Source organism: Ctenopharyngodon idella, chromosome 15 (genome assembly GCF_019924925.1).
Source record: "Ctenopharyngodon idella isolate HZGC_01 chromosome 15, HZGC01, whole genome shotgun sequence".
Classification (NCBI taxonomy): Eukaryota; Metazoa; Chordata; class Actinopteri; order Cypriniformes; family Xenocyprididae; genus Ctenopharyngodon; species Ctenopharyngodon idella.
The window spans coordinates 14269708-14286394 of NC_067234.1; the positions used below are offsets into that span (position 1 = coordinate 14269708).

Sequence of the window (16687 nt, forward strand, 5' to 3'; positions counted from 1 at the left end):
GTATGGACAATGCAAGAGGTGAGCACTCGGTAAAGTCTCCTCCAGCACATCCAAAAGACTTTAAATGAATTTAAGGTCTGGACTCAGAGGTGCCAATTCATGTATGAAAATGATTCTTCATGCTCTCTGAACCATTCTTTCACAATTTTAACCCTGTTGACATTGTCATCCTGGAATATGGCCATGATGTGTCTTCCTAGATGGTTGTTTAAGAAATGAAAAGCTACACACTTCATCTTTGAGGGTTAAAAGGACAGTTGTCAAACATATAACATGCTAGAAACATAATAATCACTGTAGTAATGATCCATTCATAGATTCTTAAGTGTTTGCCTATTAAAAGCCAAACAGTGACTTTTTTTTGGCCAGGCAGTGTATATTGTAATACAAAAATGTATTTAATTAGATGCAAACAGAACATTTGCAAGTTGTTTCTAGTGGACCCTGCTGTATATCTTTTTTCCATACTTTTTTCAGATTAAAAGTTCCTATTTTTTTTCTTTTCGTTAAACGTTTTATTGCATCCTCAACAGTTTTGGAAGATTGATTCTCCTACAGTAATGCTCTCAGGTTGGAGTGCTTTTGATGGCAGACTTGCTTAAATAACCTTAGTTTTGGTGATTAGTTTGGCCCAAGGTTGCATTCTGTTCTTCCTAGATGTGTAGCATGACGTCCTTAGATTAATTACAAGTCCTGCAGGTCTTTGGATCTGGAGACCCACTTGTAAGCCCAACTTTTGTAAAGCAACATGCATTTCAAGTCCCTAATTCCCTCTCCTTTTCATTCACTAGAGTCACATAAAGACATTTGAATAATGATAGTTTGGCAAACTTTTGGTCCGTCCAAGGAGGATATTGTCTGGGTTTCTAAGACACACTTTTATCTGGTGTGTAGTCTAGTAGGAGTGTCATATTCTGTCATTCTTTTTACTTTATTTTGAGGTTTGGTTGAGGTTAGATGCTATAGGTTTATACAGGGGGCAGGGAGCATCATAAAGCTGGAGAGAAACTATAAACAAGTTATGGAAGACATTACGTAATGTTACATTCTTTATCACCTCACCACGTTTTTCAGTGGGAAAGGTGTTTATGGCATTTGAGCCAATGGGTTTTCCAAAAGTAAACTTTGATCATATTAGAAATGGCATTTTGTGGCTGTCATCATTGGAAGTGCTTGGGGCAAAATAAGTAAATATTACGTCTGATGTAACCTTGTAAAGATGCACAGAGGAAGGTTATACAGAAGGTTTGACTTTATTTGCACATTCATCATTTGTAACTGGAATCGGAAAAGCTATAAAAAGGCAGCTTTCTCCAGTAGCAAAAGGTTGCCGTAGCACATATGTTTACATATGCAACCTCCCAATATCAGTTTCAGGATACAGTAGTGGCACACGTTTAGCGTTTACGCAGACTGCGGCAGTTGTCAAGACAAACAGATCACGTCAATGCCGCCACGGGCCGTCCCAGAGGAGGCCGGGACTGGATGTTATTGTTTTCAAAAGGAATCCTCTTGGTGGAAGGCGGCGGGGTTTAACCCCAGGCCACGAGGGCTTCATAAATCTTCTACTGCCTCTGGAAGTCCCCGGCCGTGCAGGTTGGAGGGCGTACAAAAGAATCGAACCGGCCAGGATGTGGAGCCAGGGCTCAAAAGGAGCGCCCCCGGGACACTGCAATAATATCAACAATGTCCAGCAAATCAGCCACTTGTGTTTAGAGGCAAGTGTGTGCGTATGTGAGTTTTGGACAAGGCCAAACCAAGCCAGGCTGAGGGGTGTCTCTTGCTGTGTCAAAGATTTTGTCCTTCAGGATAGGAGTCTACCTCCACCATATGCCATGAGTGAAGCAGGACTAGGTAAAAATATTGATTTTCCAATTAATCACAGTATTCATTTGAACTTTATTTTGATAGCTATTCTTAAAAGTAGAGTATGTAGTTTCTGCAACACTAGTGGCACTTAGCGGACTTACAAAAATGAAGCAACCTTGCAAACGCTCCTTCTCATGTTGCGCCTCCCCCAACTTAAAGGGTTAGTTCACCCAAAAATGAAAATTCTGTCATTTATTACTCACCCTCATGCCGTTCCACACCCGTAAGACCTTCGTTAATCTTCGGAACACAAATTAAGATATTTTTGTTGAAATCTGATGGCTCAGTGAGGCCTGCATAGCCAGCAATGACATTTCCTCTCTCAAGATCCATTAATGTACTAAAAACATATTTAAATCAGTTCATGTGAGTACAGTGGTTCAATATTAATATTATAAAGCGACGAGAATATTTTTGGTGCTCTAAAAAAACTAAAACGACATATTATAGTAATGACCGATTTTAAAACACTGCTTCATGAAGCTTCGGATTGCGTGTCAAACCACCAAACTACTGAAATCACGTGACTTTGGCACTCCGAACCGCTGATTCATTATGCTCCGAAGCTTCATGAAGCAGTGTTTTGAAATCGGCCATCACTATATAAGTCGTTATTTTGTTTTTTTTTGGCGCACCAAAAATATTCTCGTCGCTTTATAATATTAATATTGAACCACTGTACTCACATGAACTGATTTAAATATGCTTTTAGTACATTAATGGATCTTGAGAGAGGAAATGTCATTGCTGGCTATGCAGGCCTCATGGAGCCATCGGATTTCAACAAAAATATCTTAATTTGTGTTCCGAAGATTAACGAAGGTCTTACGGGTGTGGAATGACATGAGGGTGAGTAATAAATGACATTATTTTCATTTTTGGGTGAACTAACCCTTTAAGCATCCTAAATACAGCTTTTAAGGGTGCATGTAAAGGCATTTCCCAACAGGTAACAGTAGTCTACCTTCAATAAAAGGTCCAAAATGTTAAGAATACTTTTATCTGTGTTGTTAGGTGTCATGAGTAAGCAATTTATTAGGCTCATAACACTCTGTCTAGAGGGAATGTGAGCATCTATCTTATAATAAACCCATCAGTGTTGGGGTAATGCAATACAAGTAAAGTTATTTAATCAGATTACTTTTTTCAAGTAACTATTAAAGTAATGCATTACTTTTAAATTTACAACAAAATATCTGAGTTACTTTTTCAAATAAGTAACGCAAGTTACTTTGTTTTCCCATTTATTGACTGACAGCTCTCCCATCCCCATGCTGAGAGAAATCGGGAGTAAGTGCAGATCTGTTGTGTAAATATGTTGGTTATTCTAGATTAGTTCTAGACTAAATGTGAGCACACATTTACTCATTTACTTGTGCTGCTTCCTATTCTTCTGTATTCCAGAATGGCAGCATAGCTAAAAGGCTTGTTTGTTTGAGCTGCGCCCTCTACTGTACAGACGTGAATTTGCATTTCCTTCCGCCTGAGGCTTATTCATTTCACTTTTGGTGTGAAATTTGCCAAAAATAGAACTTTTTTGTTATTATTAAAAAACAAACAGCCCAGCCCAGATGAGAAAAAGTAATGCAAAAGTAATGTAAAGCGTTACTTTCTTTAAAAAGTTACTTTTTTGGGGAGTAACACAATATTGTAATGCATTACTTTTAAAAGTAACTTTCCCCAACACCGGGGGAAACTGGGCGCATTTTTTGCTACAACTGTTTAATGCTGAACACATCAAAGTAAACATTATAAATTTGTAGCTCACGATGCCTGTTCGCATGTGACCAGGTTTAATCCTGCAGTCCAAAATGAATGTTGAGTGTATCACAAAATTATAGCAAAGAAAAAATAACTTGTTGTTCATACAGGCTGAAAGCAATAACATAGCGCAACCAGTGTAGTCTGATTCAAGAACAAATTAAAGCAATAAGTCCCATGAAGCCGTGGTTTACAGTGAATTTATAACAGCTAAGGGGCATTGTTAGGCACGATGTGGAGCGGAGTGCCTAAAACCCCCTTAGCTGTTATAAATTTACTGTAAACCACGGCTTCACGGTGCTTATTGCTTTTATAAAACGGTTACCACACAATACAAATATTAAAGCCAAAAAATACGTATCAATGCAACTTTCATGAAGTAAAATCATTAAAAGCCTTCCTTCCGCTGGAAACAAATAGTCCCTGACTGTGAACAGCAACAGAAGTTACATTATTACGCCATTAGATGGCAGGCAAAGACTGTCTTTATGAGCGAGTCACTAAGTGGCAAAGACTTTTATATTGAAACTTGTTGTGAACACGAAACAAGACACAAATTATGCTTTGACTAGTGCTGTCAGTGTCAGCAGAGCACAGGAAAATGTTCATTAAATGGACATTCAAACGGAACATAGGACTGATCTGAAGGAAAATGTTAAATCTGAATGCAAGTAATACATTCGGTCACTCGATATCTCTCTCACAATACTCTTCTACACAATGCAGTTCTGTATAATGCAAGCTTCAATGAACAAAATCAATTGAGAACAAACATATGTTTATGTTGCTAAGACAGACACAGCAACATAAACATTCAGTGGTGCAGCGATACTCATGTAATGCGGTCAACTGTATGTTTTCGGGAATTCGAACGCGGCTAAACCAATCAGAATCAAGGGCCGGAACTACCCTTTTTATAAGAATTCTTTTAAACCTACTCTTTTAGTAAATCAAAAACATCCAGCACAGCTAGTGTGATTCATGAACAAATGACAATATTGTACCTAAAATGTACAGTAAGTTTATGTTGTTTATTAAATGATTGTATAAGAGCAATATCGCACTTGCATTTGCGCAGTTTTTCCATGATTATTCATGTGCAGTGTAATTCAAAATATACCACTCTTTTTACAAATGTCTCCAGCGGCGGATTTGACTGTAAGCAAAGACATTGTAAAGTATTGTGGTGACAGACATGGGTTTGCTTGCCTCAGCTGACTGTTTGTGTTGGCGTCTTTTGTTCGCTGACAGCTTGTCCACTCTGCCCAGACGTTCATGGTTCATTGATAACCTGAGTGACATGGCATGCAGTCTCTCGCCACGCTGAGGCTCAGCGAGGCCCGTGGCATCATGTGGGGCCAAGTCTGAGGGTGGCACTATGGCTGAGGCAGTATTCACATGCTAGATGAAAAGGGAAAACTCATATTTATTGCATGTGATGAAAAGACCTTGACTGCCAAGTGTTCTTGGTCCCTTATAGTTTTTATTAATAGGTTGTTTGAATGTGCACATGTTTAGCACATTTAAAAATACATTAACACATTTACAAGTAGAGAGATTTCATTTATTTTTCCTTTCAAAATGTGTCTGCAGTACACTTTAAACTGTGCACTGTAATGCACAATAGTATAATCAGTGTATTTTTTTGTTAGTCTAACCTTTCATTTTATGGGGCCTATGTGAAGGCCTCTCACCCTATTTACCCTATCTACTGTTACAGCACAGCTATGTACTGTGATGGTAATTGTACATGAGTCTGTATTTTTCTGTTCCTGTACTTTGCATCCATACCAGAGTTTATAGATAAGAACCAATAGACCCTGAACCTTAAGGTGATGATTTTGTTTTGCATAAAAATGTACATAAATGTCTTAATTTCAATTATTCATTCTGAGAATCTCATGACATGGTTTGGATATTAATTTTGGCTTGGGCCAGTAAGTGTGCATTAACAGATGTCCCAGCAAGCACAAAGAGCACCTATAGTTGGTATCTCTCCTTGAGTGTTGAGACCAAACTAATGCTTTTCTCTATCCATTTATAGTACACACTGCTTTCTGTGCAACCAAATGCTATTTATCCCTTTATTCTTGAGAAAAGAACAGAATCTCTGTGTCTGAGCAGACCATGGTCTTCAGGCATGATGGGAAAGTCTTTTCTGTGGCATAGGTTCTCATCATTAAAGCTCTTCCCCTCTGAATACTGCCTGCCAAACTATGCGGCTTCCAGCCGAGGCCGGCGGACGAGGACACGGATTGCAATGAGGCCTAGCTGAACATACTTCCTACCGGTGACACCCCACATCAATCTTACCCTGCTCTGCCCTAGGAGGTGAAAGCATGGGCTCACACACTCTCTAACACTGACTGCAGCTCTGCGGGTGTGTTTTAAAAAAAACCTCTGATTTCATCTCTTGATTCAAAGCAGAAAGCTCTAGAGAGTGTCATTTATAACAAAGTAGTATTAGCTCTTGCAATACTTCATTTAAAGTTTGGAATTTAAATCTAAATTGTGTAATTTTATTTATGTCAAATACTTCTTTTCCAGCTTGAAGTGCAGAGACAACATTTCTCTGTTGATTTGAGAATCCTGACACGGCAACAACTGATGGCGTCAGTTTATCTGTTTGTTCAATCAATAGCAGAAAGGGGGAATGTTTGGGGAAACCTGTTTGAAAACAGTTTTCATTTTCATATATATATATACATATATTTTCATGTATACATCTTTTCCTGGTCCTGTTATCTGGATTAAGTGGACTGGTTGATGTTGTTTTCTCAGTGGAGAGCTTTGACTGCTCACTTTGCCGCTGGCCTGGTGATTCTAACATCTCAGCAGAGCCCCACTGGCAGAGAGGAAGGTTTCGTTCTTATGCTCTCACCACGATGTGTTTTTTCAGCTGGATCACAGCATTTCACTGGGAACTTCACCAGTTCTTAGATTTGATGGACCTCACACTTACACAAGGCCTTCAACAATCTCAGAGAAAAATCCTAAAGAGATTTGACAGTGTTGGTCATCTCATTAGTGCTGCTTGCTAAGGCAGTCCTGTAGACTTCATTGAAAGAGGAACCCAAGCCGGGACCAAGGGACCAGACTGTCATGGAGACTTGAGGGTGGACTTTTTTTTTTTTTTGAACACCGTTTGTTTTCATCAGAAAATGTAAAAAAAAAAAAAAAAAAATAATAATAATAATAATAATAAATAAATTAAACTTGCAGTTGCTGTTTAATTTTATTTTATTATTTTATTATTTTTATTTTATTTTATTTTATTTTATTTATTTTTGGAGTCTCATTGTGATTAGGTTACTTGTTCTTACTCCTGGTGCATATTCAGAAGTATGTAGACAATCTTTCTGCCAAAGAAGAGATTGGTGGTCTGAAAATGGCTCTTAGGGTCCCTTTTTTCGTTTGCAAACTATAGATTTGCTTATATCAACAATTTCAAAACATGTCAAAAGCCAAAACATAGAAATTAGTCCAATTCATTGCTACTTATCATTGATTCAGATTCAACGATGTCATTCAGCTGTGTCTTTGGCTGCGTTTACACTGGCACAAAAAATCCGATTTTTTGCTCACATCTGACACAGATCGGAATTTGTTGCACGTGTAAACACAAAAATCCGCACGAGATCCGATTTTTTCACATCCGATCTGAGCCACTTCCAAATGTGGTTTTAAATCAGATACATATCCGATATCTGGATATGCGACCTATGTCTAAACACAAATATCCGATTCCCCTTGGAATTCCAAGCCATCACAAGGCGAGGGCGACACATTTGCTCATTGAAAGATAGCTTTAATGTTGTATTATGAAGGAGATGTGCCTGTATGCAGTCGCACTAAAAATCTGCAGCTTTATTATGGAGGTGGAAACTTTGTCTATTTTTCTAACTTTGTCTATCTAGTCTCTCTCTTTCTCGCGTGTGCTCTCTCCCTCGTTCTCTCTCTCGAATTTGACTAGATAAAATAACAAACGCAAATTACCTTTATTTTCCAGTTTATATTCGTTCAGTCAGATGTTGCGCTGCAAAACATCCATGGAACTGACAGCTGTTAACTTATCCATTCTGGCAGGTAATCATGGCCACCTGACGTGAAATATATAAATAATTTTAACGGCCATTCAAAACCGAGGGTCTACCTTGTGCATGTAAAGCTATCAATGACAATCATTTTGGGCGGTAATTAATGTAAACACAGATATCGGATACCAGTCGCGTCTGAAGTGAGTGTAAACAGACTGGCCAAAAAAATCGGATATGGTCAAAAGATCGGATCTGTGCAGTGTAAATGCAGTCTTTCTCCTTTTTTTGTCATTTCAGAGTTAAACTTCCTGTGGGCTGCTCATCAGGTTCACCACAGTTCTGAACACTACAATCTGTCGACGGCACTACGCCAATCTGTCACTCAGCAGTTTTCCTCATGGGTATGAAGTACCTGCATCTCACTAATTAATCTGTGATAATTTTGGCACGGTGCATGATAGATCACATAACAGTTATTAGTTAATGAGCTCTAGCCGTGTAGCTAATGACCTATTATGAAGTGATAATATTTTGTGTGTTTTATCAGCTGTTTTACCTTCCGTTGGCGCTGATGGTCCCTCCGTCAGTGTTTGCAGTGCACATACAGTTTAACCTGCTGTATCAGTTCTGGATTCATACTGAGGTACTATGGGATTTGTCATTACTAATGGTTTAGCACATTTAAAATCTTTTAGTGGCACATTATAAGATAAAATGAAGCCATTTCTTTTCCATTCTTGCTCTTAACCATTCCAGGTTAGTTTCATAGCGTGTTAAACTTAGTTTAAGCATTTTCAAAACTCTAATCATTTGTAGGCTTGCAGTTTTCCCGTTCTGTGGTTATGAATACCACAGTCAATCATAAGTAATGAGATTTTGAGATTTTATGAAATATTCCAAACAGAAGCTTTACATTTGCCATTTAAATGGGCTTCAGTATCGGCTTTACATTCGGGGATCATTTGGGAAATGGATTTGGAATCACTTCCATCTTGTAGGGCTCTATTAGTGAAAACAGTCTTCACGTCTCCAATTTTCGGAGGGGTATAATTTATGCTCCCTTTATAGGGTTTTTTGATGTCATGTAATTTATTGGCGTCGAATTCCCAGTCCTCATCCAACATTAGAACACGAGTTAAATCGTGAGGGAGCTTTTTTCTTTTAAGATAAAATTCAGCTGTTGCCAGATCTCTCATTACATGGAAATAATGGCCCACTGAAATGTGCTCACTTATGCTGAGCTGTTCCCATTTTGCAGACGTCAAAAATCAAACACTCAAGTAAAAAACCTGATGGTCAGCCCCAACACCTGCGATATATGCTTCACCGAGCTGAAATGGATGTTTAAATCCTGGTAAAATAAGGCTTTGAGTGTGTATTTGTGCAATTAACTCACCATAAAGCTTGCGCATGGACTCCCACGTGTGTATTTATGAGTGTGTGTTAGACTTATTGGCATCTTTATGCTTCTTCTAATCCAATGTAGTGTTTGTTTTACATCCAATCTATAAATATTGTTCTTTCCATTTGGAAATTTGGCCACCTTTCTCTTTCCGTAGTTAGCAGAGTTTCGACCGAGCTCATCAGATAAGAAAACACTATGTATTAATGATGTCTCCAAGTACATTTGTGAACATCTGAACCAGTCAAGGTTCCACAATCCCTGAAGAGCACATTTCTTCAGCATGTTATGCCAAGATAAAGACAAGGCACTCAATAGGGAAAATTAATCACATGTTGTATGTAAGACTAATATTACGATTCGGTCTGCCTGTCCATATGAAAAATGTCAGAGGAGGACAATGGGCTAATCCATGATCATTTATCTTTTGGTGTTTTGTTTGTGGGTTACATACTGAATATAGGAGCGACCTGTTGCTGTTGCCCTTTTGTGCTTTAAAGGAAATAGTTGTTAGTGAGGTTAAAGAGAGCGTTCACCCAATAATGAAAATTCTGTCATCATGTACTTACCCCTAATATCATTCCAAAGTTGTATTACTTTATTTCTTCTGTGGACCACAAAAGAAGACATTTTGAATATTGTATTAGTCATTTTTGTCCATGTAGGTTTTCAAATAATAAAAAATAAAAAATGATGCAAAAGCACCATGGTAAACCCAAATTAAATGTCATTTATTACTCACCCTCATGTCGTTCCACACTGGTAAGACCTTCGTTCATCTTCTGAACACAAATTAAGATATTTTTGATGAAATCCGATGGCTCAGTGAGGCCTGCATTGCCAGCAAAAATGCAATGCAGCAAAATGCAATGCAGCAAAAAATCTCTTTTTCACTGCTCAGAAAGCTACTAAAGACACATTTAAAACAGTTCATGTGACTACAGTGGTTCAACCATAATATTATAAAGTGACGAGAATACTTTTTGTGCACCAAAAATAACAAAATAGCGACTTTATTCAACAATATCTAGTGATGGGCGATTTCAAAACACTGCTTCATGAAGCTTCGAAGCTTTACGAATCATTTGTTTCGAATCAGTGGTTCGGAGCGTGTATCAGACTGACAGAGTCACATGAACTATTGAAGTTTCAAAACACTTATGATGTAACAAAGCCTTGTTTACTGAAATCATGTGATTTTTGGCACTCTGAACCACTGATTCGAAACAAAAGATTCGTAAAGCTTCGAAGCTTCATGAAGCAGTGTTTTAAAAATCGCCCATCACTAGATATTGTGGAATAAAGTCGCTGTTTTGTTATTTTTGGCGTCCAAAAAGTATTCTCCTCGCTTTATAATATTAAGCTTGAACCACTGTAGTCACATGAACTGTTCTAAATATGTTTTTAGTAGCTTTCTGGGCATTGAAAAAGGGAGTGTTATTGCTGGCGATGCAGGCCTCACTGAGTCATCGGATTTTATCAAAAATATCTTAATTTGTGTTCTGAAGATGAACGAAGGTCTTGCGGGTTTGGAACGACATGAGGGTGAGTAATAAATGACAGAATTTCCATTTTTGGGTGAACTAACCCTTTAAAGTCATTATTCATTGATAATCTTCCCCTTCAGTAAGCTGTGAATCATTGTAAATGGATCTTTGAATCAGTGAATTGAACTTGGGTACCAGATCAGTCAGATTTGTGAATGAATCGATTAAATTTGTTCATCTATAATTTAGTTCAACTGATGTCAAGATTGTCAGTTGAATAACATTCATATGTGTTCTTACGTGAAGCTATCATATGACTTTGAATATAGTGCACAAGTCACATTGATTACTTTTATGATGTTTTATGGTGATTTGCATCTTTTTTGGAACTTGGAAGTCTTGTAAGAATATTATCTGTGAAACTGTTTCTATCACTAGTTGGTCAAAGATCTTGGACCTCTTGAGTGGATCCTTAATACTCCCAGCCACCATAGAGTTCATCACGGTAAGTGTTATTAACCTTTGACACTTTATCACTGTGGGTCTAAAGCAAAGCATATTTTGTCATTGAGATCTTATCATGTGACATAAGTAACACTATTAATACTGGCTATACACTTCCTTTGAAGAAAAAAACAGTGATTCTGTAACAACTAGTCATTATCTATGTAGTGAATCATTAACATTTGTCCATTCATTCGCAGGGCGAAATCCATATTGCATCGATAAGAATTATGCAGGAATTCTGATTATATGGGACAAGATGTTTGGTAAGTTCTGTGTGTATGTCAGCCAATAGGTTGTTGTCTGATTAATGAAAACAAGCCTGATCTGTGCCCTAGTAGCACATGCATCTATTAAACTCTCTGTTCTCACAATTTTGTGTAATCTTTCTACTGCCTGTGGTAATAAAAAGTACAAATTAGTAGCGTAAATTATAACCTAAAAACACAAAAGATGATCTGTAATGCACGTTTTGTGAATTGTGTTCTACTGTTGTGATTTAAGAACACACAAAATGTGTTCTCCGTTCTTTTCCATTGCAGGTACGTTCACTCCTGAAAGTGATAAAGTTGTTTATGGGCTCACACACCCAATCAACACATTTGAAGTCTGGTCTGTTGAGGTTGGTACACCACAGCTGTGAAAGTGTTAAAGGATTAGTTCACTTAAAATGAAAATTACCCCAAGATTTACTCACCCTCAAGCCATCCTAGGTGTATATGACTTTCTTCTTTCTGATGAACACAGTCTGAGTTATATTAATAAATATTCTGACGCATCCAAGCTTTATAATGGCAGTGAACAGGACCAACGAGTATGAAGCTCAAGATAGTGCATCAATCCATCATAAACGTACTCCAGGGGGTTAATTAAAGGCCTTCTGAAGTGAAGCAATGCATTTGTGTAAGAAAAATATCCATATTTAACAAGTTATAAAGTAAAATATCTAGCTTCCACCAGATCACCTTCTGTATTCAACTTATAAAGAAAGTGTAACTCCTCTCGGAGTTCAAAACGCTTGCGCTACGTCCTGACGTCAGTTACACTTTTTTTGTAAGTTGAATATGGAAGGCGTCCTGGCGGAAGCTAGATATTTTACTTTCTAACTTGTTAAATATGGATATTTTTTTTACACAAACGCATCGTTTCACTTCAGAAGGCCTTTATTAACCCCCTGGAGCCACATTGGAGTACATTTATGATGGATGGATGCACTTTCTTGAGCTTCAATCTTGTTGGTCCCGTTCACTGCCATTATATTATTAATATATCTCCGATTGTGTTCATCAGAAAGAAGAAAGTCATATACACCTAGGATGGCTTGAGAGTGAGTAAAGCTTGAAGTAATTTTCATTTTAAAGTGAACTAATCCTTTAAGATATATTTATTTTTAATGTAATTAGTAATATTTTTATTTTACAAATGTGTTGGAATATTAATAATATTAATACTAATATTACAGTAAGACTTTTAAATGATCTTTTTTTGTAATACTGATCTCTTTTGGAATATCTAAGAGTAAAAACATATCCTGTTTTTTGAGTTCATCTTTGCATTATGTCTGTTTTGGGGGTAGTTTCTTTACTATGGTATCATTGTAACATACATGGGCTCAGTGATCATATTATGTAAGCAAGGTTTACATCATTTATAAACAAAATGTTTAGATTAATTTGCCCCCTCATTCTATCAAGACCTTTGGCTGGTGAAAATATCAACACTGCAGATGAATAGGGTTTCACATAATGGGCTCTAGTGTATCAGACCAGTCTAATTTTAGAGATGTAAATATCTGAGCAGAGTCAATGGGAGCCGGCTTCTGCTCACATTACCGTGCTAGTGGAAAAGCCATGCTGTAACCATAACATTATTACTTCACTTTAAACATACGGCTCAGGAGAGGTGAAAGAGTCCTGCAAAACCAAATGGAGGTTGTGTTTGATTATTTTTTCGGTGCTCTCCTGTGGCGGTCCGGAGTAAGAGTGATCTGATGTGTGTGACAAAAAGCATTTAGACACGACGACTAGATGATGATGAATAAAATGAATAAGAATAATGTTTATCTTTTGGTGAAATATAAACTCTGCTAAAAAAAAATCTGAGTGAGATGAAAAGTCTAAAACACGAATCAAAAGGATAATATTTCATGTCATAGTTGAGTGAAAAGTCTTTGGGTAATGCAGCATTAAAGAGGTTGCTTAGTATAACGGCTGCATGTGCCATGTATGGTTTATACCCTCATTCTTCTTTTCTTTTCCCTCTCAAGTTCCTTTATTACCCGTACCTGTGGCAGAGGTTCTGGGAGGCTGAAGGAATTTCAAATAAGCTGTCTGTCATTCTTAAAGGGCCAGGCTGGACTCCAGGAAAACCAAGACTGGGAGACATTGCTGATATACCCCAGGTGGGAAACCTTTTTTATTTCTTTTACTCCACTATTTCAAGATTCTGATAAAACGGTAGACAGAAATGAATTGAGAAAGTACTTTAAATTCTAATCAAATTCCTAAATGTCTAGGAAATGGAATTAAAATTGAATAAATGAATGAAATAAACTGCTGGACTGAACATTAGATTATTTTTTAGAAATGTGTATTTATTTATTTTTATTTATTTATTTTTTTTTCAGCGATCATGCATGAAAGTAAAGACTTTTACATTAGGGCTGCAACAAACGATTATTTTGATAATCGATTAATCTACTGATTATTGGAACGATTAATTTACTAATCTTTGATAATTACACTGATTAATCAGTATGCTTTGCTCGATTAGTCCACTAGCAATTAGTTAATACTGAGTTATACTTTAATAATTAAAGCAAGGAAATCACTTCAGCTTTTGAAAGTGTATTTTTAATGAATTTGTTAAAAAATACTGTTAAAATGGCTGGTACTGAGTTTTTATTAAGTCTGGGAATTGTAATAACTTTTTAATGAGTAAAAATATGAATATGTAATAGTGCAAAAAAATTTGAAAAATGCTCCTCTCTAGATTTTTTCTTTTTACTATCGAGTTTATGGTAATTGAATGGCTTTCCTGAGGTAAATGTAACAAACATTTGTTTGCAAGCTGTTTTATTGACGTCTTTCTGCGGTTGAAACTCTGATTAAGTGAGTACATTAGAGAGGGATTCATTTTGGTAAATTGTACTGTATCTTTCAGCATACTTTTTGATGTTCATTAATGTTTATTTTGTGCTGTAATAGCAGAAAAGAGGAAGAGATAATAGGTTCATGTGCCGCTTGACCTGAGGTGTTACAGCGATCTGTAATGCCACATTAAAGAGCGCCAAAACCACATTTATTGTTTGAATCCCGTAGTAAAATTGACAGAATTTAAAAGCTGAGACATTGTTTTATAACAAAAGTAACCTGATCTGTCTTATCTGTCGGCGCGTTGTCTGTATCCTCTATGCTCTGCTATATCTTTCACTTCGTGAGAAAATGGACGTGTGGTGAACAGTGAGTTTGAATGAGAGTTGGTGGCCCTGCATGACAGCATTTTTTGTAGTTGTGCTAAACGTTATGTTTGTTATGTTTTATGCTGTTAAACTCCCACATTTTATGGGTTCGACTTCGTTTGCACTATGCACTCCGAAGCACCGTGTCTTCTATTGGATTTGATCCGGGAGGGCTGCATTACAGAATTGCGCGACAGCGCCCCACTGGTCAAACCGCGTTATTGCAGCCCTTCAAATAGGTCATATGAGATCAAAAGACTATTCGACAACAAAAATACTTGTCGACAATTTTTTGTTGTCGATAATGTCGACTAATCGTTTCAGCCCTATTTTACATTGATACAAACTTTTTTATTTTAAATAAATGCTGTTCTTTTGAACTTTCTATCTATTAAATAGTTCTGACAAAAAATGTTTTATGGTTTCCACAAAAAAAATATTAAGCAGCACAACTGTTTTCAGCATTGATAATAATAAGAAATGCTTGAGCAGCAAATCATCATATTAGAATGATTTCTGAAGGATCATGTGACACTGAAGACTGGAGTAATGATGCTAAATTCAGCTTTGACATCACAAGAATAAGTTACATTTTAAAATATATTAAAATAGAAAACAGTTATTTTAAACAATATAACGTGCTCAACCAATAGTATGGATTAGGGGCAGGACTAACTGTTAGTCTGACCAATGGAAAAATGGAGTTAGTACTCGGGAAAACTGTTTGGAAATTATTTTTTTGGAGTTTCCACTAATGGTGCAGATATTTTCACCTTTACCTTTAAATTGGAAACTCTTTTGTTCCTTGCCTTACTTGTCATTTACTACCTGCTGTTTCTGTAACAGGAAAAGAGGTCTCTCAAATGACTCCCTGAGTTCTCACATAAAAACAAACTCACGTTTCAAGCAGGCTTTACAAGCATGCGCCGTTGCCAAATGAATCTTAACCGCCTTTGTGGGCCGAAGCACAATAGGCTCATTTTCACTCGTCTTTAAAAAGCGAGCTTTTTTGGGCCCGATCAAACAGCAGGCCTGCGACAAGGTTTTGAAGTCTTCTCATCAGGAGAGCGGCGGTTTGCTTTGAAACACGTCTGACTGTGCCACATACTCACAGACGCAGTTTCACACTCTGAAAAACCCTCTCTCTCTCTCTCTCTCTCTCTCTCTCTCTCTCTCTCTCTCTCTCTCTCTCTCTCTCTTTCTGTCGCTCTCACCATGTTACAATTAAAGCCACCTCAAAGTAGGCCCTGGTGATACTAAACATGTGGAGAGAGCAGGAATTAAGACAGAAATATCTTGAAAGGCCCTCGGTGATGCAGACCGGGGCGTGCCTGTTGTTTCTCCCGTGGAGTGGAGAAGAGGGAGGCCGGCTCGGATGTGTTGATTTCTGAGGGAAAGCAGAACACCACGGCGGCGCAGCCACCAGAGTTCTGGTGTGAGGGAAACCCACACGTGTCTGCAGCTGAGACGGCCTCAGGGATTCTTAGGAAATCAACAATGATCAGGTTCTTAGTGATTCATGCCTAAACAACTGATGTATGTAGCAGAGTTATTTTAGGTTGGGATCCAAACAGTGATGTAATTTGAGTTAGGTTTGACCACTTCCTGTTGAAAAAAAAAAAAAAAAGTAGACTTATTGGAAGTGAAGCTTGTTTTTCGAGCATGGTGGCTGATTTCTTGCTGGTCCAAGATAGTCTACTAGTGCTAACCAAGTTGACATTGGGTCTACCAGCTCTGATCAACAATCTAGACCATCTTTGACCAAGTAATGGCTCTAGTTATCCTAATTGGAACAGCTGAAAACCACGTAAAACCATCTACCTGTTCTTCTTCCGATTAAAAAAAATGGTTTATTCTACAGCTTAAAGGATTAGTTCACTTTCATATAAAATTTTCCTGATAATTTACTCACCTGTTCATGTCTTTCTTTCTTCAGTCGAAAAGAAATGAAGGTTTTTGAGGAAAACATTCCAGGATTTTTCTCCATATAGTGGACTTCAGCAACGATTTGAAGGTCCAAACTGCAGTTTCAGTGCAGCTTCAAAGGGCTCTACATGATCCCAGCCGAGGAATAAGTCTTATCTAGTAAAATGGTCTGTCATTTAAAAAAAAATAATAATAATTATATACTTTTTAACCACAAATGCTCGTCTTGCACTGCTCTGTG

The 16687-nt window shown here is 37.4% G+C and overlaps 1 protein-coding gene across 2 annotated transcripts in view; it reads left to right on the forward strand.

Moving 5' to 3' along the window:
• agmo (alkylglycerol monooxygenase) overlaps positions 1-16687 on the forward strand; it is a 41413-nt gene that overhangs the window by 11368 nt on the left and 13358 nt on the right. The window contains exons 4-10 of one of the 2 annotated variants that reach the window (XR_007925167.1): positions 7965-8068; positions 8215-8310; positions 10995-11061; positions 11261-11326; positions 11603-11682; positions 13327-13461; positions 15751-16025. Coding sequence is in view for 1 of the 2 variants with exons in the window: in XM_051862669.1 (XP_051718629.1) it covers positions 7965-8068; positions 8215-8310; positions 10995-11061; positions 11261-11326; positions 11603-11682; positions 13327-13461 (548 nt within the window). In the remaining variant the exon portion in view is untranslated. The remainder of the gene's footprint in view (positions 1-7964; positions 8069-8214; positions 8311-10994; positions 11062-11260; positions 11327-11602; positions 11683-13326; positions 13462-15750; positions 16026-16687) is intronic. The other variant, XM_051862669.1, reaches the window with a different exon arrangement.